Below are 27,803 nucleotides of genomic sequence, written 5' to 3'. Positions count from 1 at the left end.
CAAGTCCATCCATGTTGTAGCTGGAGAAGGAAATGGCAACCCACTCCAGTATTCTTGCCTGGAGAATCCCAGGGACAGAGGGCCCTGGTGGACTGCAGTCTATGGGGTCGCACAGAGTTGGACACGACTGAAGCGACTTAGCCCAACAACACATGTTGCAGCATGTGTCAGTGCTTCACTCCTTTTTATGACTAAGTAAGATTCCATTGTGGGTTTCCCTGGTGGCTCATTGGTAAAGAATTCGCCAGTGATGTAGGAGACTTGGGTTCAGTCCCTGGGTTGGGACGATCCCCTGGAGAAGGGAATGGCAACTCACCCCAGTGTTCTTACCTGGGAAATCCCATGGACAGAGGAGCCTGTCCATGGGGTTGAAAAAGAGCTGGACACAACTTAGCAATTAAATCACCACCAACACCACCAAAATTCCATTGTATGGAAAGACCATGTTTCATTTATCTGCTCATTAGGTGGTAGATAGGTGGCTTGTTTCCACATTTTGGCTCTTGTGAATAGGGATGCTCTGAACAACTGTGTGTAAGTTTTGTTTCAACACAGGGCTCATTCTTCCATAACAACATATGCTCCTGGAACACTGATCCCAACTCCAGGCATACTCCAAGTAGGTGCTTATGACTTGGGAACTTAACTCTAGGGTGACCCAGTCATCCCAGATTGCTTTGTACTGTCACAGTTTTAGCTGAAGGTCCCACATCCCAGCAAGCCCCTCTGGGTGGTTAGACCTCGCTAGAGGCTGCTGAAGCTAATAGGTAGAAGAAGGGCTGACAGGGCCTCTCTCATTCACCAGCATGAGCCTTCTCAAGGCCAGGCCACATAGTTAAAGTATTTCGAGTGTGACTTTAAAAATCATCATGACAAGTATATGTTCCTTGTCATTGTTTGTAATCACCCATGATTTCAGGCCTCTGTGCTTTAGCACAAACCAGTGCTTCTGTGTGTACCTGGAGGATTCCCTTTTATTTATTCCTTCTTTTACTTGCTTATTAAAATCTTTTTTAATTGAAGTATAGTTGATTTACAATGGTGTGTTAGTTTCTGGAGTACAGCAAAGTGGTTCAGAAATGCGCATGTATACACATACGTAAATACATAGATGTATGTTCTTTTCCACATTCTTTCCCATTATCGCTTATCATAGGATGTTGAGTATAGTTCCCTGTGCATTACAGGAGGACCTCGTTGGTTAACCATTCTTTATATAATAGTCTGCATCTGTTAATCCTAAAATTCCCAGTTCACCCTTCCCTTCCCCTGACCCCAGCAACCACAAGTCTGTTCTCTATGTCTGTGAGTCTGTCTCTGTTTCACAGATAAGTTCATTTGTATCATACTTTACATTCTACCTATAAGTGATACCATAAAATATCTTGTCTTTCTCAGTCTGACTTTTAGTGTGACCATCTTTAGGTCCATCTATATTGCAGCAAACAGCCCATTCCTGCTTTTGTCTCGGCTTCAGAATCTCCTCCTCAACAGAGCTTTCCCAGAGTCCCACCCCTTTCTCTTGCACAGGTCTAAGGGACTCTTTTCTCTTTTCCCAGAGCATGTTCTAATTACAGGATTTGTTTGCGCTGGTCCCCTCACTAGACTGTGACTTTCCCAAGGAGGGTGGATGGTTACTGATGTTTTTGTCTGACCAAATATACCCTCTTTACTTCTGATAATAGTATTTCTCTTTCTCTCTGGGGGACCAGTCCTCCCCTAATCTCATACCACATGGTTTGTGTAGACTTGATGCCACTTCCTGCTTCCCAGGCCTGGCCCATCCTCACATCCCATTCCCTTGGCCAATGTAACTGGCTTGGGAATTGGTGGCCTGCACATTCAGTCCTGCAACTTCTGTTGAAACTAGCTGGAACTATGTTGGAGTGAGCTAGAACTTCACTGGAACTAAGGAGAAAGGGACTACATTTCTCACAAAATTGCTAAGCTCTCTGTGCTTGTCTTTGTCACACCCTGGGAGAAAGCCACCTAAAAACCAAAACAGAAGACAGCAGAGCTGAGTGATAAAGAAAAGGATGGTGCCAGGCCAGAGCAAGATTCCTCCCCTTCATTTCCTGGTGATATCAGTCACTTTTTTTTTTTTAACCTAAACTGGTTTGTGTTGGGTTTTTGTCCTTGGCAACTAAAAGAAAACTGAAGAACACACTGTCCCTTATTAATCTTTAAATCCCATGCATGTAGCATTTCCCTACATGCACATTATAGGTACCCAAGAAATGAATGTGTTGATACATTCCTAAGGACGCCATTATGATGAGTTTTTTTTTTTTTTTTTCAGTAATGAAATAATATCGATGCAAGAAGGGTCAGGAGGGGAGGATGTAGAAAAGTTGGAGCCCTCACACATTGCTGGTGGAAATGTAAAATGGTGCATTCCCTATGGAAAACAGTGACAGTTTCTCAAAAAGTTAAACAGAATTACCACACATGATAATTCTGCTCCTAGATATATACCTAAAGAATCAAAAACAGGTATCCAAACAAAAACTTCTACAAAGATGTTCACAGCAGCACTATTCACAAGAGCCAAGAGGTAGAAAAAAATCAGCTGCCCCCCAACAGATAAACAGATAAACAAATTGCAGTATAGCCACACAATGGAATATTATGCAGCCATAAAAAGGAATGAAGTGAGTGCTATGAAGTGAGTGAATCTTGAAAACATTTTGCAAAGGGAAAGAAGTCAGACACAATATTGTATGATTCCACTTATATGGAGTATCCAGAATAGGTAGATCCATAGAAAAAGAAAGCAGATCAGTGGTTGCTTGAGGCAGGGAGAAGGGGGCAAACATGGAGTGACTGCTAAACATGTATAAGATTTCCTTTTTGGGTGAGGAAAATGTTCTGAAACTGGACAGTGGTGATGGTCACCCAAAACTGTGAGTGTACCAAATGTCACTACTGGTGAATTTTATGTTGTATATATTTTACAACAATAAAAAGAAAGGAATCAGGAGCTTCCTCTGGGCTGCTGCAGATAGATGCCATGCAGGTTGCAGTTGCCCAGAATGAGGCAAGTCTGAAATCCAGGCCATGCCCTGCCATACAAGCTGTGATCCTTGGTCCCGTTGCAGAGTGGATGCCTTGTTCTGGTTCACACAAAGTCTCCATTTGGGCTAATGCAGAACTTCATAGACAAGATGGCATGAGAAGTAAGCAAACTTGGTTGATGGCATCACTTTATTAAAATTTTTAATACTCCTCAGCTGTGTACCTCTCAGCATCCACAGAGAGCCACAGTCTGCATCCTTTTCTATCCTGAGGATGCTGTGTCTGAAAATTTACAGTGCATCATTTGGGTGCTTAATTTGTAAAACCAGCATAAATCACTGGACTAAACTGTCCATTACCATGAGCTCAAATTATCTCGCCATCAAGAGAGTGAGCTGGTGGTTTTGCTCATGTTGGAAAATTAAGAGGCAAAAGGCCAAAAGGAGAAGAACTCTGAAACAAGTCGGTTTTCTTATGTTGGGAAAACTTCACAAGGTTAAAGGCAGGAACTTTCTGCCTGCACTCATCAAAGGTATTTTTTTTTTTAAAGCCATTTATGTTTTGGGGATCAATGAGTTAGAACAGAACAATAGTAATCCTTTCACAGCTACAAAAGATTTGGTCATGTCCTGGGGACTAGTTTTCTGAACTTTTCCCCCTCCTTGAAGAAATCAGTAGGAAAAAAGAAAAAAAGCAATGCCCTGGGCAATTGCTTTAAGGACAAGTCAGTGGTAGTTGTGTTGCTTTTTTGTTTGTTTTTCAGCTTCAGGGTCATCAACCACCTCTCTGCCTTTGAATCTGCCATTTTCCAATTTGCATCTGCATTCACAATGCAACTTAGAAAATAATGGGGGCAGGTCATCACTAATGGGCTTCCCTAGTGGCTCAGATAGTAAAGAATCCACCTGCAATGCAGGAGACCTGGATTTGATCCCTGAGTTGGGAAGATCCTCCAGAGAAGGGAATAGCAACCCACTCCAGTATTTTTGCCTGGAGAATCCCATGGACAGAGGAACCTGGTGGACTACAGTTCATGGTGTCACAGAAGTCAGACACACACACACACACACATCGCTAATACAACAGGATGTGGAATGAGACTTTTCCTGTCAACCCAGAACTATAAACGCTTTGAAGGTGAGGGCAGTGGGTAACAGTACTTCCTCCTTCTTTTATGAGGTGGCCAGACTGGTCCTTTGACCATAAGTAACCATCAGCCTCCAGCTAATATAAGACATGGTCAAGATTTTATCCAGAGGAGGTTTCTCCAAGAGGTCTTTGTAGGGGGTGTTTTTTTCTCCCCTTTCAACCCCCAAGCCAACAGAGGAGAGTTCAAAGGAGTATCACTCATGAGACTGGGCACACACAGGAGGAGTGGCTGGCATTTCATGCCTGCTTAAGGCTGCCCATGGTGAGGAGAAAGGGCAGTGGGGCAAAGGTACATCCTGCTTCTCATGGGCCAAAGCACATATCCTTAGACTTGAGTCATCCTGAAAAACTCACTGGAGAGGGCACCCTGCCAGGCAAGAGGCCCTCAGAAAGAGAATGTAGGGTACTTCCTGGGGTATGAGTGGAAAGGGGATGTGCGAGAGATCATAGCATGTGCTTTGAGTCTCCACGTGGTCCCCACGGAGGTCTCCAAAGATCCACCCTCCCGTGCACCCGCATGTGAAAGAACCAGCATGTAAGGACTCATCAGGACATGGTGGGGGGGATCTGACACTCAAGTGAGAACTTACCTGTTCTCACTTGTTTCATCTGAAGGTCCCTTGCACTCATTTCTCTGCTCCTGAACACCAGCAAGAGGAGCTGGAGAGGAGGCAGGAAAGGACATGCCTGCCCTAATCTCCATTGCAGGTTCCTTATCTACAGTCATAACAGAGGGGGTGGGGAAGAAGCATAAAACTGGATGTAAGAAGGAAGCTTTGGTTGGACTGGAATGGACTTCTAATATGCAAAATTGAGATCATTCTTAATGGTTGAAACTAAAAGCTATGGGATCTTATGAGGGTTTGCCAAGTTCAGCTCATTCAGTAGGCCAGTAACTATAATTTATTTCCACTATTGATGAAGCTACTCTGAGATTTTCATCATTTAGAGCTCAAATGCAGTTTCTGGGGTGAAATACGATTCTCATCAGTTAGTTTCCAGGCAGGGAGCTGCTTCTAGGGGACAGAGAAGTCACAAAACTTTTGGCAGCCTTCTAAGGTTGGAGAGACAAAACTGGGAACTTGAAAGGCTAATACTGTGTAAAGAGGGAGTGGGGGACAGAAAAGTGAGCTTGATAGATGGCAATTTCCTGCTTAAGACATTTGGCAAATTCTGAAACAGTGCAGGCCAAGAGGCTAAAGAGCCAAGCAAAATGTTCCTGAAAAACAGAGCAGAGTTTTCAACAGTCTTGCCATGTTGTGGAGACAAGGATTAGACCCCAGGACCAGGGGGAGGGGCCTTGGTGAACACCTAAACTTCTCAGTTGGAAATACTGAAAGGCAAGGATTTACAAGTGAGAGCCAGAGTTAAGTGGTGTCTTATCAAAACTGCTATGCAGCCTCCATCCAGCTCAGCCTCTGATTGGATTAGGATGGTTAGTCCTCATGCCATCTGTTTTGCAGAGAAAGGATGAGCCCTCTCCAGAGTTAGACAACATTAACCAGAGACTCTAGATATTTTTTTCATACACAGATACTGCATTGCATTCAACAAACATTACAAGGCCTTCCAAGAGACAGGACCAAATCACTGAAAACAAAGAGAAAAATAGTCAATAGAAATAGACCCCCCTCCCCCTAGGTGACTGAGGCATTGGAGTTAGACAGGGGCTTTAAAATAACCATAATTAATATTTTCAAGAAAAACAAAAGATGTGAAAAATGAATGAAGAGAGAATTTTCTTGGAGAACTGGAATTTGTAAATTTCATAATCCAAAAGATTGAGAGCATGGAGAACATACTTGAGCACCTCATGGATTGGCGGGGGGGCGGGGCGTAATTTTGAAAATGCTGATTCAGCTCTTTTGAGCCATTAAACCCCATGGGCCCACAGTACAATAAAAAGTTTGATATCTCCAGTTGTCATTCTACATCTTAAGCAACTTCCTTTAAGGAATACATATTACCATGAGTTCTGAATCTACTCTGCTCTATAAGCCCAATCCCTGGAATGAGCTCTGTTTACCTGGAGAAAGAGGTGCCTTTGGCCAATTATCCTACATATATCCTTTGGGCAATGCATCTTGGCAGTATTATTAGTTAAGATGGTCACGGAAATGAAACCTTTCTGAGATGACATTTGAGTAGACACAAAGTGACAGGAGCCAATCAGGAAAATATTGGGGGAAATGTGACCTGGGGAGAGGAGACATAGAGTACAAAGATCTCTAAGACAAGAGTATATTTGGCAATTTAACCTGGGGATAGCAAACTTTTCTGTAAAGGGCTAGATAGTAAATATTTTAGGTGTTCCAAGACATACAGTATCTGCTGCAACTAAATTCTGCTGTTATAATGCAAAGGTAAAGACACACAACAAGTAAATGGGTGGCAGTATTTCAATAAAACTTTATTTATGAACACTTAAATTAGAACTTCTTGTTAATTTTCACATGCCAAAATAGTCTTTTGATTTTTTTTCTGAACCATTTAAAAATATAAAATCCATTCTTTAAAGAATTTTTTTTTATTGGAGTGTCATTGACTTACAATGTTGTGTTTGTTTCCGCTACACAGCAAAGTGAATCAGTTATACATATACACGTATCCACTTTTTTTTAAAGATTCTTTCCCCAAGGAGGTCATTACAGAGCATTGAGTGGAGTTCCCTGACTATACAGTATAGGTCTTTATTAGCTATCTATTTTGTATATGATAGGGTGTACAGGTCAATCTCAACTCCCAACTTATCCTTCCCCTTCTTTAGTTCCTGGTAACCATAAGATGGTTTTCTATATCTGTAACTCTATTTCTGTTTCATAAATGAGTTCATTTGTACCATTTTTTAGATTCCACATATAAATGATATTATGATATTTGTCTTTCTCTGACTTACTTCACTCAGTATGACAATCTCTAGGTCTCTTCATGTTGCTGCAGATGGCCTTATTTCATACTTTTTTATGGCTGAGTAATAAGCAACAGTTAGAACTGGACATGGAGTAATGGACTGGTTCCAAATTGGGAAAGGAGTAGGTCAAAGCTGTATATTGTTACTCTGCTTATTTAACTTATATGCAGAGTACATCATGCAAAATGCTGGGCTGGACAAAGCACAAGCTGGAATCAAGATTGCCGGGAGAAATATGAATAACCTCAGCTATGCAGTTGACACCACCCTTATGGCAGAAAGCAAAGAGGAACTAAAGAGCCTCTTGATGAAAGTGAAAGAGGAGAGTGAAAAAGCTGGCTTAAAATTCAACATTCAAAAAGTGAAGATCATGGCATCCAGTTCCATCACTTTGTGGCAAATAGATGGGAAAACAATGGAAACAGTGACAGACTTTATTTTCTTGGGCTCCAAAATCACTGCAGATGGTGACTGCAGCCATGAAATTAAAGGATGCTTGCTCCTTGGAAGAAAAGCTATGATCAACCTAGACAGCATATTAAAAACCAGAGACATTACCAACAAAATGTCCATCTAGTCAAAGCTATGGTTTTTCCAGTAGTTGTGTATGGATGAGAGAGTTGGACTATAAAGAAAGCTGAGCACCGAAGAATTGATACTTTTGAACTGTGGTGTTGGAGAAGACTCTTGAGAGCCCCTTGGACTGCAAGGAGATCCAACCAGTCCATCCTAAAGGAGATCAGTCCTGAATATTCATTGGAAGGACTGATGCTGAAGCTGAAGCTCCAATACTTGGGCCACCTGACTTGAAGAACTGACTCATTTGAAAAGACCCTGATGCTGGGAAAGACTGAAGGCAGGAGAAGAGGACAACAGAGGATGAGATGGTTGGATGGCATCACTGACTCGATGGACATGAGTTTGAGCAAGCTTTGGGAGTTGGTGATGGACAGGGAGCCTGGAGTGCTGCAGCCCATGGGGTCGAAAAGAGTCTGGCACGACTGAACAACTAAACTGAACTGAATATTCCATTGTGTATATGTACCACACCACATCTTCTTTATCCATTCCTCTGTCAGGGGACATTTAAGCTGCTTCCATGTACTGGCTATTGTAAATAGTGCTGCACTGAACATTGGGGTGCATATATCTTTTCAAATTATGGTTTTCTCCAGATGTATGCCCAGGAGAGGTGTTGCTGGATCATATGGTAGCTCCATTTTAAGTTTTTTAAGACCCTCCCCTACTGTTCTCCATGGTGGCTGCATCAACTTAAATTCCCACAGTGTAGGATTCCCTTCTCTTCAGACCCTCTCCAGCATTTATTGTTTGTAGCATAAAATCCATTTGTAATTCTGGGACCATAGTTTGCTGATAGAAGGTCAGTTAGGTAGTCTGGGATCAGATCATGCAGGACATGTAGGACAGGGTTAGCAATCAGATTAAGGCAAAGCCCCTTTCACTCTCCAAATGCAAAGTCACCCATTAGGGCGATTGAAGGCCTGGGTGTCAATTCTGGGAGGCAGCTTCCTATAGCCCAAGGGAGAGCATCAGGTTTGCTCCCTCCCACACACCATCAAGGCAGAACAAGCAAAAACACCCCCCCACCCCCCACCTACCCCCAACCACCCACACCACACCACCCCCCACCTACCCCCAACCACCCACACCACCCCCCCCCCCCCCCCGCCCCTTCTAGCCAGAAAGCCAGAGAGGACGTGCCCAGGTTCACGCTGACGTTTTTCCAGCACGCTCTACGGGGTTTAAAGTTGGACACACACCTGCTCCCAGCCAGAGCGCACCTGCTGAGCCGCTCGCCGGCCTCCTCTCGCGAGAGCGGTGCCGTAGTAGTGTCCCCCAACCCCGCCCGGCCACCAAATCCCTCTCCCCGCCCCCTCGCCCAGTCTCCGCGCTCTGGCACACTCCCTGCCATCTCCACCGCCCCCAGGAGCAGCCTCAGCCGCCGCGCGCTCTTCCCCCGCGCCCCCGCCCGCCGATCGCTCGCTCGCACGCACGCCCGGTAGTAATTTCACTTTGCCACGCGAGCTCCGCATCCCCTAGAAATCCCGCCCCCCGCTCCCCCTACCCGCGCCGGGAGCCGCGTCCCTTTCCCCGGCCAGGTGCGCGAGCCTGCGCGCTCCACCTCCGCCTTCTCCAGCGGGTCCCTGGCGCGCCGGAGCCCGGGCCCGGCGGGGGCGGATGCGCGCACGGCGCCTCTCCACCAACCCGCTCCCCTGCAGGTCCCTCGCTCGCTCTCCATCCCTCGCCGGCGCTCCCTCGCTCCCCCCTCCCCGTGATTGACAGGCAAGATGTCGGTGTGGAGCGAGGCAGGAGCGAATGCAGCAGCCGTCACCCCCGGAGCCCGGCGGCGGCAGCAGCAGCAGCGCGAGGACGAGACAGCAGCCAGCCGCAGTCGCCGCCGCAGCCGCGGGAGCAATGCAGACAGCATCTTGAGAACGCGCTAAAGCACCCCAAACGGTGGACAATGCCGTGTCACTGCAACTGGGAGGGGGGCAAACCAGATTTTTTTTGACATAAAAGCCAGCCAGCCAAAAATATATAATTTTGTCCTTCACGGAGCCGGTGTGTAAAGAGTGAGCGCTCTCTTCCTTCTCCTTCCCCTCCTCTCCCTCCCCCCTCCTCCTCTCCCCCCCCCCCACCCCAAGTGTACAGACAGCATCACATCACCTGGCTTGCTTCTGAGAAACAGCATCTCTCCTTCTCAGGGACCAGAGACTCAGAGAGGGGAGACGTTCTAATGGAGTCTGCTTGACACCCGAAAATAAAATAATAAATTTTGGCTCTTGTCCCCTCCTCCCACCCACACCCCCTCAACCCTGTGTGAGATGTTGGGTTTCTTCTTCATGAGACACTGTTGAGAAGTCGCAGTGGTTGGAGAGGCGTAGGGGGTAGACTACCTCTACTCCCCCCCCCCCCCCCCCCCCTTTTTTCTCTCTGGGAGGAGGAGGAGGGGAAGGGGGCTTGCAGAGCAAGCGATGGATGAGGAAAACATGACGAAAAGCGAGGAGCAGCAGCCTCTGAGTTTGCAAAAAGCCTTACAGCAGTGCGAGTTGGTCCAAAACATGATAGACCTGAGCATCTCCAACCTGGAAGGGCTTAGGACCAAATGTGCTACCTCCAACGACCTCACACAAAAAGAAATCCGGACCTTGGAGGTAGGTGTTGCCTATGGAAAAAAAAGAAAAAGCAATCCTTCCTCCCCTCCCCTTTCTCCCCCACCATCCCCTCTTCCCTTGATTCTGTTTGTTGGGGGTGGAGTGGAGGGGGTGGGAGGATTGCAAGGTGGGCACGGTTCGGTCTTCGATCTTCTGTGATTTATCTTGCAAACCCTGCGCTTGGATGTCCCTTCACTGTACCGCTGTCGGCTACCGCTTGGCTGGGTGGTGGGAGCAGTAGTAGTAATTGTTATTCTTTATTATTGTTCTGGCGGCTGTGGTTATCGTTCGCTTCCTCTCTGAGGAGTGAGTTCTCTCTTTTTTCCGCTTGTGGATTTGTTGATATGCCGCGGGGGGCTTGTGTGCAGGGTAAAGACATTAAGGCGCTGCAGAGAACCCACGTGACCTTGCGCATTCTGCAGGTGGTCAAAAGGTGGTTTTTGCTCGCGGAATGGGGCTGCCTATAGATGTAGACCTCGTCTTTCTCGGTCTCCTTCCCAGCCTGCCCACCGCCCCCCACCTTTGGCTCCTTGGATTTGGTTTGTTTGTTTTCAGGGGTATACATGTCAGGAGGCAAGATGCCTGAAAAAGAATTCCCCGTTGAGCTCCCCGTTTCCAGTCGAATCATTTTGATCAGGGAGCTGTTGCAGGCCTGAAGCATGCTTTTTCTTTCTTTCTTTCTTTCTTTTTTTTTAAGAAAAAACCTGGATCGGCACACACAGGTGGTGTGAGAAAATACTCTTGAATCTTGGTGGGACGGTGAAAAAAAAAGGGGGGGTCGGGAGGAGGAGTTATCTTTGGCGTGTTATAACATTTTCTCTAACAGAACTTGAGGGGGAGTTTGAAGCAATTTTGTCCTGGGTTGGGGGGGGGGGTAGGATGGATGCAAAGTTACTCAGAAAGAAGATGGCAGAAATTATTCCTTCCCAAGGCCATCTGGTCAAAGGAAGGAGTTTTCAAGAGGTTTAGAAAATGCCTGGCATCCACCTTGTTTCAAACACCTGAAGGGTTCAACTTACCTCCCTCCCTCAAACCGCAGGTGGTACACATGGCTTGAGGCTTGATGAAATGTGGGAACTCCCATTAGCTGGCATTTGCTGAGGGTGGTGGCCATGGGGCTGGGAGCAGAGGAAAGTGGTTCTCCCCGTGGTGGAGCTGGCGTGTGCAGAGCTGGGAGGGCCCTCCGTTCAGCCCGTGTGTTTCCAAGGCCTGCACTCTTCAGTCCCGGACTGAATCTTTTAGCCCTTGTGCTCCTGTCCTAGCATGGATGAGCACCTCTCTCTGATTCACTTTCAAGTCTTTCTCCTCTGTGATTTTAAATTTGGCCAGATGTCAGCAGGCAGGAAGGCCATCAGTTTGAAAGTGGAGTTAGTGTGTGTGTGTGTGTCTGTGTATGTTGAATATGCTATTTGCTCCCCTAGAATGTGTCTCTGTGTGCACCTGTCACCTGGGAAAATAACTGTCAGAAATGAAATAAGTGTCAAGGGGTAGCAGAGGCATGGGAATTCTGTTGGGAGGCACAGGTATTTTCTTTCTCAGAGCTTTGGAGAGTCATGCAGGCTGGGACTCTGCCGATGGAAGAAAAAGTGTGGGATGCCCTGGTCCAGCCTTCCATCTCTGTCTGAGCAGTGCCTCAGAGAAGATTCTGTTCAGAATTGCATGCTGTAAATAAAGAAATAACCCAAAAGGGCCACCGGAGGTCTCTTCTGATCCTCTGAGTCAGGAGTCCCAAGTGCTAGCTTGTGTATTAGTATGTAACTTTCTCTAGTTTTCTTTTCTTCTTTTCAACTTGCTTCACTCTCTGAGAGCTCTGTGGATCATGGTGATTGTTGCAGTGGGCCACTGGTTCCATTGCTTCTTTTCTGCATAGAGGTTTTCTTTTTAAACTGGAAGAGGTAGGCATTGGTATGGTGGGAGGTGGCAGTTACTGGGAGTGCATCTGTTTGTTAATTTCCTAATCCCAATATGCTGCAGAGCATGCCAACTACTTTATCTGTATTGCCCAAAAGGGTCTTGAGCAATTATGCCAATTTAGGCTTCCTAGATCTCCAGGGCTAGGGTGGGGCCCCTGAGGAGGGCTGGTGCCTTAGGGTCCAGCCAAGTCCTGCCAAACCTCACATAGGTTTTGGATCCACAGTTGTTGTTGTTTTTGAATCCCAGAAGTTGTCAAATTTTATGTATCAAAACCACCTGGGGGAGCTTATTGCAAATGCCCATTCTCAGCCTTTAACCCCAGAGATTCTAATTCAGTTGGGATTGGAGGGGGCCCAGTAAGCTGTGTTTAGTAAATAGTCAGGTATTTCTGATGCATGCTTTCCTATTGACACCATGGAAAGACTAAACAGGAGACAGAGGACATATTTCAGCTATTCGACGATGAACTCTCTCTGCTCACAAGCACTAAAGAAAGCAGTAAATTGAACAGACCATTCCTGAAATTCTTGCCTATACTCCTGTGGAAACAAAAATGTACGACGTGGACTTAGCCTCCAAGAAGCGTACTTTATGATGAGAGAGATAAGAGTAATAATGTACGTGTGAGATAATGATTAAGTTCAACAGTAAGTGATATGGGAGACTGCATCTGCATCTATTAGGAATGTGTTCAGCTGCGTGAAACGGAAAATCCAACCGGCGTGGTTAAGCAAATAATGGTTTCTTTTTCTCAAGTAGCAAGAAGTCTGGAGGTATACGGCTGCTTGAGTTGGCTCAGTGACTTAATAACATCAGGACTGATATCTTTGTGAATTCTCATGGCCTATATTTTACAGTTTCAAGATGGCTGCTGAAGCTTTCACCATTACACCCAGGTTCAAGGCAGGGAAGAGAGGGACCAAGTGAGTGGGAGGTAATAAAGGCTTCATATCTTTGACTTCCACAAGACACCTCTCCTCCCTACCCCACCAATGTTGTTTTTGTATGTCTTCTTGGCCAGAACTAGGTCAAATCACCCGTCCAAGCTGCAAGGCAATGGGACCACTGTCATGACTGGTTTAGGTGGTTGAAATCCATTGCCTGGTTTGACCTGTTGCTACTCTGTATAAAACCAGGGTTCCACTAGCATAGAAGAGAGCTAGAAGGGATATTGGGTGGACAGCCAGCCACACTGGCCACAGTACTTTCTCAGGAGGCACTCTGGCAGAGAAGGAAGGTCATGAGCTTTGGAGTTAGACCTATGTAGTCTTGTGTTCTTGCTTTTCCGCTTAACTTTATCTTGGCCTAGTGATTTAAGTTTTCTGACCCATGGTTTCATTTTTGGCAAAATAGCAGTGGAAGAATAACACCACCTACCTCAGAGGTGGTTGTGAGGATGAAAAGAGATGACATTTTCAAGGCTCTAACACTGTCTGCAGCCCTGTGCTTGCTCCTTTGATGGTGATGATGATCATCACGTGGTGTGGAGTAGGTGACATGGGAGGGCACAGCTCAGACTAGAGGGAGAGCAGAAGGAGCTCGAGCAGCATTTCCAAAGTATGTTTTGTGGAACCCTAGTTCTGTGGGATGTCAGCATTATTCATTTTTTCAACAAGTGCTGAATTCCAGGCACTGTACTAGATGCTGGTGGTCAACAAGTATTCTGTAGACAAAATAAATCCCATAGTTTACTCAATGGGGAAAGGCTGAGTTCAGCAAAAGAGATAGCTAGGCATCTTGACCGCAGGACTTCTCAGAGCCTTTAATATGCCATATTTGTACATTGTGACTCCAAGGAAGGTGAACATCTGCAGACGTCTTTTTCCAAAGATGTCTTTTGGACTTGATGTTCCATAGAATTCACCCAGGGAAATATGGGGCAGAGTGGTTAGGGAGGCATTCTTGGTTAAAGAGCTGCAACTCTGAGTGGAGTGAAGGATGGGGAGGGTTTAAATTGCAGCGGGCCAGGGCAGCTTTCTAGGCCAGCACAACAAACGATAGAGGCACTGTCCTGCCTGTAAGGGGCAGCTTACAGACGGGTTGGCCCAGAGTGGAGAGTACCTGGGAGATTGTCGTAGGAAACGAATTCAGGTCACAAACTCCTGGGGTCTGTCTTAGGACCGGGAAGTCAGACCAACAAAGTTTTTATCTCTTTGAGGGAGGAGGTAGAAATCTTTAAATGTTTTGGAGTGAATACAATTAAAAAGTTGCTTAAAGGTTAGCCCGATGGCAGGAGGGACTAACAGGAGGGACCAGCCGGCTTTTTCTGTGAAGGGACAGAGGGTAAGTTGTTGAGGCTTTGTGAGCCACATGGTTTTTATTGCAACCACTCAGCTCTGCTGCTGTAGCTTGCAGCAGCCGTGGACAATCCAGAAATAAACATGTTCTTATAAAAATTCACCTAGGGACCCTGAAGCTTGAAGTTGATATAATGTTCACATGTCATGAAATATTATTTTACTTCTAATTTTTTTTGACATTAAAAATGTATTCTGAGGTTTCAGGTCAAGCCTTACAAAAACAGGTGGTGGGTCAGACTTGGCCCATGGGCTGTAGTTTGCTGCTTCTTGATCTTTAGGGTAGATGGGGTGAGAAAGGACCTGGAGGCACAGAGACCATCTGAGAGATGACTGAGTGGCCCTAGGACTGGTGGGCAATGGCCAGGTGTGGGTGGGCCTGAGTGGGGCTCTATTTTGGTTAAATTATAAGAGGAGGGAGATATCAGGGATTGAGTTGGGGGATAAGTAAGTAACAGAATCTCCTTATACAGCAAGGGCATTCTAGCCATCACTTATCGATTACTTGTTTTTAATCTGTTCTATCTCAATTAATAATAATGGTTAGAGATACCATACCTAGACTTAATTATGTTTGGGAAACTGGACCTCAGACAATATTCCATTATTTTCAGTGATTCTGTGGGTTGGGATCGGCCAGGCAGTTCTTCTGCTGGTTTGGCCTGGACTTACTGTGTGGCCACATTCAGCTGGCCGATGCAATGGCTGCTGAGAGAGCCGAGCCTTTCCCTCCATGTGGCCTCTCCAGTGGGATCACCTGGGTTTCTTACATGGTCCTAGTATTCCAAGAGGGTCACAGTGAAAGTTGCAAGGGTCTTGAGATTCAGAAGTCACACAATGTCACTTCCATTGCCTTTTATGTGTTGGCACAAGTCACATGCCAGCCTGAATTTAGATGTTGGGGAAAGAGACTCCGCCGCTAAGTGGGAGGAGCTGCAAAGACCCTCTGGCCATGTTTAATTTCTGACAGGTGTAGATACTTAGTGAACACTCACTGTGTGCCCAGAGCTGTTTTAGGCACTAGAAACACAGTGGTAAATGAGGCAGGTGAGGCCCCTGCTCTCACGGTGCTTACATTTATGGGTGAATGTCAAGGTGGGGTTGGGGCAGACAGACAATAAACAGGTGGACAGAGAATCTCAGTTATGTATTAGGTGAAGCTATATAGATCCCCAAATGTGTAATGGCTCCAGTAGAGCCGAAGTCTTACTCTTGCCCTCTTGGCTGGTGGATGTTTCTTTCACGGTCCAGGCCCTTTCCATTCTGCAAAATTGTTATTTGTTTGCATCCAGAAAGGGGCAAAAGTGTGGAGAAAACAAAGCGTCTTAAAAGCCTCACCCCTGAAAGTGCCCTCATCAGTTCTGCTTGCATTCTGTTGGCTAGAATTTAGTCACAACATTGCCAACAAGATGGTGAAGTGGGCCTAAACTGGCTGAAGATCTGGTGGTCTCTGCCACAGCTAATGAGAAGCTAGTGTAATAGTTATCTACTGCTCTAAAACTAGCCAACCCAGGACTTAGTGGTTTAAAACAACCACTGCTCACAAGTCTGCAGTTGGGACTGGACTCAGCCAGCCAGTTCTGCTGATCTTGCCTGGGCCACTTGTGTAGCTGTGGTTATCTGGCGGGTCCATTGGGACTGAATGGTCCAATGTGGACTCACATGACTGATGGTTGGCTAGTGGTTGGCTGAGGCATCCCACTTCTCTTCCACGTGGCCTTTCCAGCAGGAAACCCCTGATTCCTTCCTTCCTTCCTTCCTTCTATTCTGTCTCCTTAAAATTGAAGTATAGTTGATTGATAGTGTCACCCAGGTTTCTTACATGGTGGCAGCAGCAGGTGTTCCAAGAAGGCAGGTTCTAATTCATAGCCCGTTTTCAGCCTCTGCTTCTGTAACCTTTGCTAATGTTCCACTGGCCAAAGCAAATTATGTAGTTGAGCCCATGGTCTGTGTGGGAGTTAGTATTCAAGGGTATGGATTCTGGAAGGTGTGGTTCTTTGAGGACTAGTGAACAATCTGATGTAACTGAACCACATGGAAAAATTCCCAAATAAACCCAAAAAAGCATAGGAAAGAGAGAGAGGGGTATGGGATGATCAGCAAAGGCTCCCCCTTGGGGAGGTTTCACAGATGTGAGGGAGCAAGACATGAAATGTCTGGGAAGTGTACAAGGCAGAGGGAACAGCAGGTACAGAGTTCTTGGGTGGGAATACATTCCACATATTATGAGAACAGCACGGGGACCACTGTATTTGGAGCAGAGTGAGTGGGGAAGGGATGAGGGGCACAGTAGGAGGAAGACTTGGGGCCCTGGTCATGGAGGGCTTGGCTGAGATACTTGGATTTTGTTCTAACTGTGAAAAGGGTGGGGGACTGACTTATTTAAAAGATCCTTTTGATTGCTGCAGGTAAAATAGTTGATAGGGGCATAAGACTGGGAGCAGGGAAACAAACTGGGAGGCTAGTATGGGAGTCAAAGCCAGGAATGATGGTCCTTTTGACTCAAGTGATGATGGGGAGATGGAGCAAGTAACTGAACTCAGAAGGTCATGGGCGTGAGAGGTGCTCATGAATCGATGTGAGGAGCGAAGGAAAATAAAGAACTGAGGGTTATTCCTAGGTGTTTAGCCTAAGAACTAAGTGAATGGCAGTGCCATTGTCTTAAGTGCCATTGTTTAAGTGTCAGATTGGGCTTGATGATTCAGTCCTGTTTAGACATTTAATGTTTGTGAAGTAGACAGTTGGGTATGTGAGCCTGGAGATTTGAGGAAGGCTGGGTATATAAAGTTCACTTAATATATCAGGAATATCTTTTCATCTTATTAAACAATATTTTTAATGGTTGTGTAGTGTTATATGAATATACCAAAATTTATTTAACTTATTTAATGTAATTCTGTCAGTTGTATATGTTTGCCGCTTTCTACTATTATAAATAATACTGTGGTAGACATCCTCGTGGCCTGTAGTAATGCTTGTCTTTGATTTCTCGAAGTAGAATTGCTGGATCTGGCAATATGCAAAGTTTCTGGACTTTTGATAGGTCTTGACAAATTACCTTTTACTTACAGTGTGGAAAAGGACCTGCTTTTCCATATCCTTAATCTGGATTTATGTTTTGTTTTGATTTTTGGTTGCCTGTATTTTGATGACCAAGAGCTTGGGTTTAAGGAGGCAGTTGTCTTAGGCCAGAATTTCATCTTTCCTGTTTCTGGTTGAGAAGGACCTGGGAACCTGTGTAGATGAGAGACGCACATGGTTTTCCACAGACGGTGGCCGGCCTGCAGTGACCCAGCCTCTGCCTTTTTCTCTTAGAGACATGGGTGGAGTGTGGTCCCAAACTTCTGAGTCAGTGGCAAGAGGTATTTCTGAAGGGTTCTCTGTGGATGCTCTGGGGTTGGGGAGTGGGTTCTACTAGGGAGCTCTAATCCTTCCTCCAATGGGTAGAAAAGTGAGGAGTCTTCCTCCTCTCCCTGAGGACGGCTGGTTTTCTGGGCTATCTTCCGGCCATCCGCACCAGGCTCCATCTGTGAGACCTGGGCTTCCTCATTGCTGCTCTGGAGCTGGGCAGTGGAAGGTATTCAAAAGCCAAGGAAGCCAAGGGGGACATGGCAGCCAGGAAGGAGGATGGAGAAGATGAGGGGCGGGGAGGGAAAAGGGACAAACATGGGAGAGAAAAAAAAGTCTGATTTTCTTTGGCAGGGTTTCTGTGACCCTTGGAATGTCTCTCCAGTGGGGAGTGACTGTAACTATAGTTGTTCCTGTTTTACAAGCCAGTTGACTGAGGTTTGGAGTCACTGATCTGACCCCAGTCCTGCAAATTCAGGGAGCCTTTGGTCTGGGAAGAAGTTGACAGCTCCTCCCTGGAGTCCCAAAGAGGGCCTGACCTGGAAGCAAAGAAAGCAAAGCTGAGGGCAAGTGCAGGTGAAGGAGGAAGAACAGACAATCAGGGCAGTGTGATCCGAGATGGGAGCTGAGGGATTCATGAGAATGGTGAGGATGGAATACCCCACCACTCACACACTCCCATCAGTGACCATTCCAGATGACGATGGAAGAGAAATACAGAACTGATGGAGACAAAGTAGGGCATTCACAGAGAAAAGGAAAGATGAGAAGAGTATTGTAGATGTGAAAGGTCCAGCCATTTGCCACTTTGGCTATTGATCAGTTGAAATGTGGAGAGTGCTAATCGAAATGTGCTATAGTTGTAAAATACATGTGCTACGTGCATGCCAAGTTGCTTCAGTTGTGTCTGACTCTTTGCAACCCTATGGACTGTAGCCTGCCAGGCTCCTCTGTCCCTCTGTCCATGGGATTCCCAGCAAGAATACTGGAGTGGGTTGCCATGCCCTCCTCCAGGGCATCTTCCCGGCCCAGGGATCCAACTTGCATCTCCTTATGGCTCCTGCATTGCAGGCAGATTCTTTACCACTGAGCCACTGGGGAAGCCCCTGTGAAATACACACCATATCCCAAACTCTTAGAATGAAGAACAGAATGTGAAATAGCTCATTGATATTTTTTTTATATTGACATGTTGAAATGATACTATTTTAGACATATTGGGTTAAATAAACTATGTTAAAATTAATTTCATCTGCATCTTATTTTTTTCCTGAGGCTATTAGAACATTTTAAATGATATAGGCAGCTCAAAGTATATTTCACTGGGTCAGTGCTGCTCTTGAGCATTGAGGTGATTTCATGCTTCCCTGGTGGCTCAGATGGTAAAGAATCTGACTACAATGCAGGAGACCCCAGTTTGACCCCTGGGTCAGGAAAATTCCCTGGAGAAGGGCATGGTAACCCACTCTAGTATTCTTGCCTGGAGAATCCCATGCACAGAGGAGTCCACAAGGTTGCAAAGAAGAGACATGACTGAGAGACTAACACTTTCACTTTCTTTCTTCCTGTGTTTTGTCATAATGGAAAGCTTGTTCTTGATAGAGACTGAAAGCATGGGCTCCCTGGAGTTACTAGGCAGCCATTGATTAAAGCCATGAATGCATTCCAAAGATGGATGCCTTCGATTTCCCTGGACCAGGAGAGAAAAATTAGATGAAGGCTCAAAAATAATAGCATAATTGAGTCCTTGGAAATTTGGGTCAGTGCTTGAAGCAGTAGAGCTAAGTAGTTGGGAAGGCTTGGGCTCTGCAGTAAGACTGCTTGGATCCCGGTCTGAGTTCAGGATTTACTAGCTCAGTAACCTGAGGGTCAATGAGCTCTCCTTGCTGAGCCTCAGTTTTCTTGCTCATAAAATCGGGACAGTTTTACATGGGGTTGTTATGGTGAGTCAGTGGACTCATGTATTACAAAGCTGCATTAAGTGCCTAGCACATGGCAAATGCTTACTAGCTTTGGAGGTTTTGATGATCATACCCTCAGTAGATGGTCATGGGGAGGTGAGATGCTTCAGCCCTGGGTAGTTGATGGGGAGTTTCGTTTATTCAGTCATTGATCACGGAGGCTGCAGTGTGTGAGAGGCAGAGACTAACACAGCAAGACGTGAAAAGGAGAAGCCCATGGAAGCCTTCTATGGGATAATGGCATACCCGCTGGGCTGCAGGTGACATAAGCAATCAAGATTCTTATACCAGGTCTGCATCTTTGAATTTGCTCACAGATGACTCACTTTGCATCAGTGCCTGGCAGGCTTTAGTCTTTAAACCACGTACTCATCATAACTCCAAGTTGGATAACAAAATACCAGTTATGGGGCTGTGCCTTACTACTCTTGAACTTGTCTCAAACTTGTGCGGCAAAGAGAAGAGTCAGAAGCTGCAATATCCAAGGGCTTGAAAAGTGTGTTCTCTGAAGTTTAGAGGACCCTAGGAGGTTGTGCAGGCCCACTTCCTGCCCATGTCTAGCTTTGGCTAGGTGATTTGGGGCAAGCACTATTTCACAAGGCTGCCTTTTAAAATTTTTTTATTTTTAAAAAATTGTGGTAATATGTATATATATATCTATATCACCCGAAATTTACCATTTTAACTGTTTTGAAATGTACAATTCAGTGGCATTAAGGACATTCATGGTGTTTTGCAACCATCATCACCATCCATCTGAATAACTTTTTCATCCCTCCAAATAAAAATTCTGTATCCTTTCTGTACCTGCCCCAGCCACATGGCCACCTCTATTCTATTTTCTGTCTCTGTGAATTTGACTATTCTAGTTACCTCATGTAAGTTGAATCGTACACTATGTGCCCTTTGTGTCCAGCTTTTTTCATATAGCATAATGTTTCTAAGGTTCATTCATGTTATAGTATATAGATCAGTGTTTCATTCCTTTTTACGGCTGAATAATATTACATTGTGTGGATAGTCTATGTTTTGTTTGTCTGTCCTGTGTTTATAGACCTTGAGTTATTTTCATCTTTTGACTATTGTGAATAATGCTGCTGTGAACACTATTTTACGAGTATCTGTTTGGTTCCCTGCTTTGAATTCTTTGGGGTTATATATCTAGAGTGGAATTGCTGGGTCATATGGTAATTCTGTGTTAAATATTTTGAGAAACCATCATACTGTTTTCCACAGTGACTGTACCATTTTCTATTTCCACCAGCAATGCCCCAGGGTTCCAATTTCTCTATCTCCTTGGCAATACCTACTATTTTCTGTTTGTTTGTTTGTTTTTTTCCTGGTTTTTTGGTTATAGCCATCCTAGTGGGCATGGAGTGGTATCTCATTGTGATTTTGATTTGCATTTCCCTGCTGACTATTTGCATTTCCTAGGTGGCACTAGTGGTAAAGAACCTGCCTGCCAATGCAGGAGATGAAAGAGACATGAGTTTGATCCCTGGGTTGGGAAGATCCCCTGGAGGAGGGCATGGCAACCCACTCCAGTGTTCTTGCCTGGAGAATCCCATGGACAGAGGAGCCTGGCAGGCTATAGTTTATAGGGTCTCAAAGAGTCAGACACAACCGAAGTGGCTTAGCACAGCACAGTGACTAATGAATTAGGCATCTTTTCATGTGCTTTTGTATATCCTCTTGGGAGAAATGTCTATTCAAGCCCTTTCATAAGTCAGCCTTTTGATATGGGTGAGTTATAAAGGTTAGAATTATCCTCTTTGTGTATACCTGTATCTGCTCTCTGATGACTTCTAGCCTTTGGTTCTACTCTCTGAGGAAAAGATAATAAGGTCAGTCCTTCCTTTGGCTGACAAAGTCTCAAGAAGTGTTTGCATTTAGATCTGGAACCTGCCAGGTAGAGACGAGATAGCTGCATCCACAGATTCCTGACACATCTCCAACCCAAATTTTGCAGCCACTGCCTCCCTGCTTTGTCCTGTGTGAGTTCTGTTCCTACAGAATTCTGGATTCTGGGGTCGCTATTGATGGTGACATTTCCTTTGCCTGTGCACCAATCCTACCTAGAGTATCACACCAATCAGAAATTGTCATGAATATGTCTCTCTGTGCCCATCCACAAAGGCACTGGCATGGTGCCTTGGGCAGTGTTGGGCAGCCTGGACTTGAGCAATGAGACTAATAGACAGGTATGATAAAGAACCCATCAGGTATAAAAAAGAACCCATCCAGGGACTTTGTTTTTATTGTTGTTGTCGTTCAGTCGCTCAGTTGTATCATCTGACTCTCTGTGACCCCACAGACTGCAGCATGCCAGGTTTCCCTGTCCTTCACTGTCTTTGTTCAAACTCATGTCCATTGAGTTGATGATGCCATCCAGTCATCCTGTCCTCTGTCATCCGCTTCTTCTCCTGCCTTCAATCTTTCCCAGCATCAGGGTCTTTTCCAGTGAGTCACCTCTTTGCATCAGGTGTCCAAAGTATTGGAGCTTCAGCTTCAGCATCAGTCCTTCCAATGAATATTTAGGGTTGATTTCCTTTATGATTGACTGGTTGGATCTTGCTGTCTAAGGAACTCTCAAGAGTCTTCTCCAAATCCACAGTTTGAAAAACATAAATTCTTTGGCGCTCAAGCCTTCTTTATGGTCCAACTCTCACATTGTAAAAGTGTTAGCATTAGATGCTCAGTCGTGTCCAACTCTTTGTGATCCCATGGACTGTAGCCCACCAGGCTCCTCTGTCCATGGAATTCTCCAGGTGAGAATACTGGAGTGGGTTGCCATTTCCTTCTTCAGTGGATCTTCCCAACCCAGGGATTAAACCTGGGTTTCCTCCATTGCAGGCAGATTCTTTACCTTCTGACTACTGGAAAAACCAGTTTTGACTGTATGGACCTTTGTTATTATTATTATTAGGTAGGAGGTAGAGCAAAGTTAGTTGCCACTTTTTATATTGTTATGCTTATCTGACTGGGATAAACAGTACATTGTGATAAACCCCCAAAGCAATATTATCCTTTTAATATGTTGCTATACTATTATTTTAATATGTTGCTGGATTTGATTCCTTGGTATTTTATTGAGGGTTTTCTGTGTCTTTCTTCATAAGGGATATTGTCTGTGATTTCCTTTTTTGTACCATCTTTATTTAATTATCAGGGTAATACTGACCTCATAGACAAGTGCTCGGGCCTGGTGCACTGGGAAGACCTAGAGGAATCAGGTGGAGAGGGAGGTGGGAGGGGGGATCGGGATGGGGAATACGTGTAAATCTATGGCTGATTCATATCAATGTATGACAAAACCCACTGAAATGTTGTGAAGTAATTAGCCTCCAACTAATAAAAAGATAAAAAATAAATAAATAAAAAAAAATAAAACCAACAAATAAAAGAAGCAAAAAGACAAAAAAAAAAAATACTGACCTCATAAAATGAGTTGGGAATTGTTTCCTCTACTCTTTTCTGGAAGAGATTGTGTAGAATTGTTATTTCATCTTTAGATGCTGGTAGAATTCACTTGTGAAACTATGTGGACTAGAGACTTAATTTAAATTTTTTGTGGAAGGTTTTTAACTACAACTTCAGTTTCTTTAATTTATTCTTGGATGAATTTTAGTAGTTTGTGGATTTGAAGGAATTGGTACAATTTATCTAAATTGCTGAATTTACATCCGGAGAGTTGCTCATAGTATTTCCCTATTATTCTTTTAGTGAGGTCTTGCATTCCTAATGTTGGTAATGTATGTTCTTTCTCTTCTATTCTGTGTTAGTCTGGCTTGAGGTTTATTAATTTTAGTTTTATTTTCAGAGAACCAATTTTTAGCTTTGTTTATTTTCTCTATTGTTTTTCTGTTTTTAATTTTATTCATTTTTTGTTCTTCTTCTTATTATTTCCTTTCTCCTGCTTGCCCTGGGTTTATTTTGTGCCTCTCTGTTCTGTTTTCTTGAGGTGGATACTTTGTTGAGTTGAGACCTTTTTCCTTTACCAATGTAAGTATTTATCACTATAAATTTCCCTTGAAAGATTACTTTAACTACATGGCATAGGTTTTGGTATGTTATATTTTCATTTCCCTTTAGTGCACAGTATTTTATAGTTTCTTTTGAAGCTTTCTCTTTGATGCATATGTTCTTTAGGAGTATGTCATTTAATTTCCAAGTACTATGGATGCTTCCTGTTATCTTTCCATTACTGACTTCTTTTAATAGTTCAGTCCAGTTATGATGAGTGAACACATATTATCTTGATTCTTTTAAAGTGTTTAAGATTTATTTCGTCACTTAGACTATATTCTCTCTTGGTGAAGGTAATGGGTGCACTTGAAAAGAATGTGAATTCTGAAAAAACAAACAAACAAACAAACAAAAAAGAATGTGAATTCTGGTATTGATAGGTGCAGTATTGTATAAATGTCAGTTAGGTCCAATTGGTTGATGGTACTAAGTCCTCTATATCCTTGCTGGTTTTCTCTTAAGTTTTATTGATTACGCAGAGGAAAGTGTTGGTATCTCCTACTCTAAATGTGGATTTCTCCATTTCTCCTTGGAGTTCCATCAGTTTTTGTATTTTGAGCTGTATTTAATGTATTTTATGTATTTTGAGCTGTTTTTAAGTTTATACAAATGTGGGATATTTGTTTTCTTGGTGACTTCACCCTTCAGTGTTATGTAAAGTTATTATTTATCCTGATAATTTTCCATGCTCTGAAAACTATTTCTCTGATATTAATGTAGCCACCCCAGCTTTTCTTTTTCTAGGTTTTTAAAAATTGAGGTAAAATATGCATAACACAAAATTCACCATTTAAATGCTCCTAAAGTATACAATTGAATGACTTTTCATATGTGTGCAGTGTTGTGCAACCATTGACCCCATCTAATTGTAGAACATCTCCATCACCACACATGCAAAAAAACAAAAACAAAAAAACTCAACCACCAAGAAAACTAAAACTAAATCTTATACTTGTTAGCAGTCCATCCCAATTTTCCTATCCTCCATCCCCTGGCAACCTTTAATCTATTTTTGGTACTTTTTTTCCTCTTCTGGGTATTTCATATAAATGAAACCATACAGTACTTGGCCTTTTATTCGTGGCTTCTTTCACATAACACAGTGTCCTCAAGGTCGATCCTTGGTGTGACATGCACCAGTACTTGATTCCTTTTTATAGCCGAATAATATTCCATTGTATGGATCTGCCCATTTTGTTTATCCACCCATCAGTGAGCATTTGAGTTGTCTCTACCTTATGACTATCTGTGACTAGTGCTGCTGTGAAGGTTTGCCTAAGAGGATGAGGCCGTTTGGGGAGGAAACTGTTTCGCTTCTGCTACAAACAAAAGAAAGATGCCCCCAGGTTCAGGCTGGTACAGAGTTAGGAACTCTGGAGCTGGAAGTCCCTTCCATACCCTCTGTGATTGTACACGATGGTCTCTGTGACATTTCCCTGGAGCTCTTGCGAGTGCTTTGGTGGCTCTTTAGGTTACATATGCCAGGTTATGAGTCGTTCACACTGACTTCAGAAATGGAACTCATTAAATAAAATAGTGATTTAAAAGACATTTATAGCCATTAAAGCAAAGTATATTCACCCGAGGGAAAAAAGAGAATGTGCATTTAATAAAAAAGATAAATGAATACACTTATAATCAATCCCACCACCCACAGATCATCACTGTTAATATCTTGTTATAAAGCCTTACAGATTTTTCTGCATGCATATGTGTACTTTCATATGACTTTTATGAACAACTATATTTTATTTATTTCATAATGTTCTCTTATTTATTTCTTTTTCCTCTTAAAATTTGACTTGAGACATGAATGTCTTTCCCTGCCAAAACCATTTTTTTTTTATAGCAATTCAAATGGCTGGTAACACTCCAGCATAAAGATGTAGCATAATTGAGTTAAACAACCCCCTTTAGTGAGTTAGATTTATTTCTGGTTTCTTGCTCTCATAAACACAGCCTTAGTGACTACTTTTGAAATGAAATCTTTGTAAAGCATCTTAAGAAATATGCCTAGAAGTAAAATTACTGTGTGCTTATAAGGCTTCTTCTCATGTATGACCATGGTCCTTTAGAAAGAGTGTCCATTTACAAAGCTCTCAGAGTTTATGAGAGTAGAGTTTGTCGCTTTGCATCTCCAGGAATGACAACTGTGAGAGGCAAATGTTACTAGCAAATCTGTGACTTAATAGAATATATATGTAAAGTCACTTTACTACATCTGTGAATCTGCTTGTGATGAGCTAAGAAACTTGAGGCAGGCTTGGTTTTTAAAAATACATAGTTTCAGTTGAAATAAATGCAGTTATAATCATGTTAATAACAAGGACACCTAATTTAAGATGAAATGCTTCTGAAATGACTTCAGAAAGGGACATGAGTTTTACAGATGAGGCCATCTGATTTCAGGAGATCACGCAGTCAGTTGTTTTCTGAGACCAGACAGGGAACTCACAGAAGAAAAACAGGCCAGGAGCTGGATACTTGGGAGGAGACGTAAGGGCCACGGTGAACTAGAGAGCGTATGTCATGTTTATAGATGTCAGAGTTGTCAATGGATTGGAGGTAAGCCTCATTTTATCATGCAATTTCCATTTTCCAGTAGAACTTAGAAATCAAAACTGTAAGTAAAAAGCAGACACTGATTCATGATTATCTGATCAAGAACCTCACCAGAGACTTCACTGGTGATCCAGTAAGACTGCACAATCAGGGGGCATGGGTTCGATCCCTGGTTGGGGAACTAAGATCCCGCATGCCTTATGGCATGGCCAAAATAAATAAAATAATAAGAATAATAAATTAATTTAAAAAAGAAATACTTTTTAAAAAGAACCTCACCATTCTCTCCCTTAGTATACTTAATGTTGGGTAAGGAAAAGGAAGGTACAGATAATCAGTACTGTCTTGCCCCAGCCTTGCTGGTATAACTTAAGATGTTCTTGAAAACTGTCTTCAGAGTCACTTTACAAGAAAACAAGTCTCTTTATTTTCTCTTGACCTTAAGTATAGCTTTCAAAATGGAAAGCTACCATCTTAACCTGGCTTGATTGATTCTTGATGACTTTTGTCCATTTCAAACAAACAAACAAAAAAATAGGCAAGTCCACTCTCACATAGGCCGTGTTGCCATTGCAGATGATCCTGACAGTGCTCTGGGCAGTGTGTCTGAGAGGAAACTCAAGGAGAAGAGTCATAGGTTTGATGCTGGGATAAGTGTTCAGCCATTTCCAATGTCTGTTCTGAAAGGCAACCTGGTTGATTAGCTTCAACATTCATTCACTAATTCATTCATTCATTCATTCCACTTTGTGTCAAATGCTTTAGACATACAAAGGAGACTGGTAAGACTTACAAAGTCTTGCCCATATGGAGCTTAGGATGTATATATTTATATACAGCACATAAGGCAATGTTCTAAGTACTGGGACCTGGAATATGTTGCCTCATGGATCTAGCGATGTGATGCTACAGCTAAGACCTGAAGGGCCATGGAGTTAACTTGAGTTGAGGAAAAGTTCTCCCAGGGAGAGGGAAAGTGTGTGCAAAAAGCCTAGAGGTAGGAGACAGTCTGGGGCTTCTGAGGGACCCAATGGAGCCCACATGGCTGGCACACCAAGTGCTTCAGGCCTATTGGAAGGCAAAGGAATGGGACAGCATGCTTTCCTTTCTCTAAACTGAGTTCCTTCACATCTTCTTCCAACTTCATCTCCTCATTATAGAAAAATGAGGCATCTCATTTGCCAAATTGAATAAAGCTCTCTAATGTATGATCACCACTTCTCAAACATGACTTGAAAACTTCACATGAGTTTATTGGTTCCCTAAGGTGGGGACAAGTTCTTTAACACCATGACAAATACAAGGCATCCCATAATAATAATTGATGGGCAAGACCTTGAGAAGGGTGACCTGGAGGGAAGGAAAGTAAACCCAGGAGAGAGAGTTGGCAAAATGGAAATACATTTTCAATCCCATGCTTTGTGGTTTATTATTAACAGCAATG

At 43.8% G+C, this 27,803-nt stretch overlaps 1 protein-coding gene across 2 annotated transcripts in view; it reads left to right on the top strand.

Moving 5' to 3' along the window:
* Window positions 1-9,905: 9,905 nt before the first annotated feature.
* Window positions 9,906-27,803, top strand: part of KSR2 (kinase suppressor of ras 2) — a 426,399-nt gene continuing 408,501 nt past the window's right edge. For both annotated transcript variants that reach the window (XM_043901784.1, XM_043901785.1), the window contains exon 1: window positions 9,906-10,251. In XM_043901784.1, the coding sequence (XP_043757719.1) occupies window positions 10,072-10,251 (180 nt within the window). In that variant the 5' untranslated portion in view covers window positions 9,906-10,071. The remainder of the gene's footprint in view (window positions 10,252-27,803) is intronic.

The sequence above is a fragment of the Cervus elaphus genome, chromosome 5 (assembly GCF_910594005.1).
Source record: "Cervus elaphus chromosome 5, mCerEla1.1, whole genome shotgun sequence".
Classification (NCBI taxonomy): domain Eukaryota; kingdom Metazoa; phylum Chordata; class Mammalia; order Artiodactyla; family Cervidae; genus Cervus; species Cervus elaphus.
This window is presented reverse-complemented; position numbering and strand designations above follow the sequence as displayed.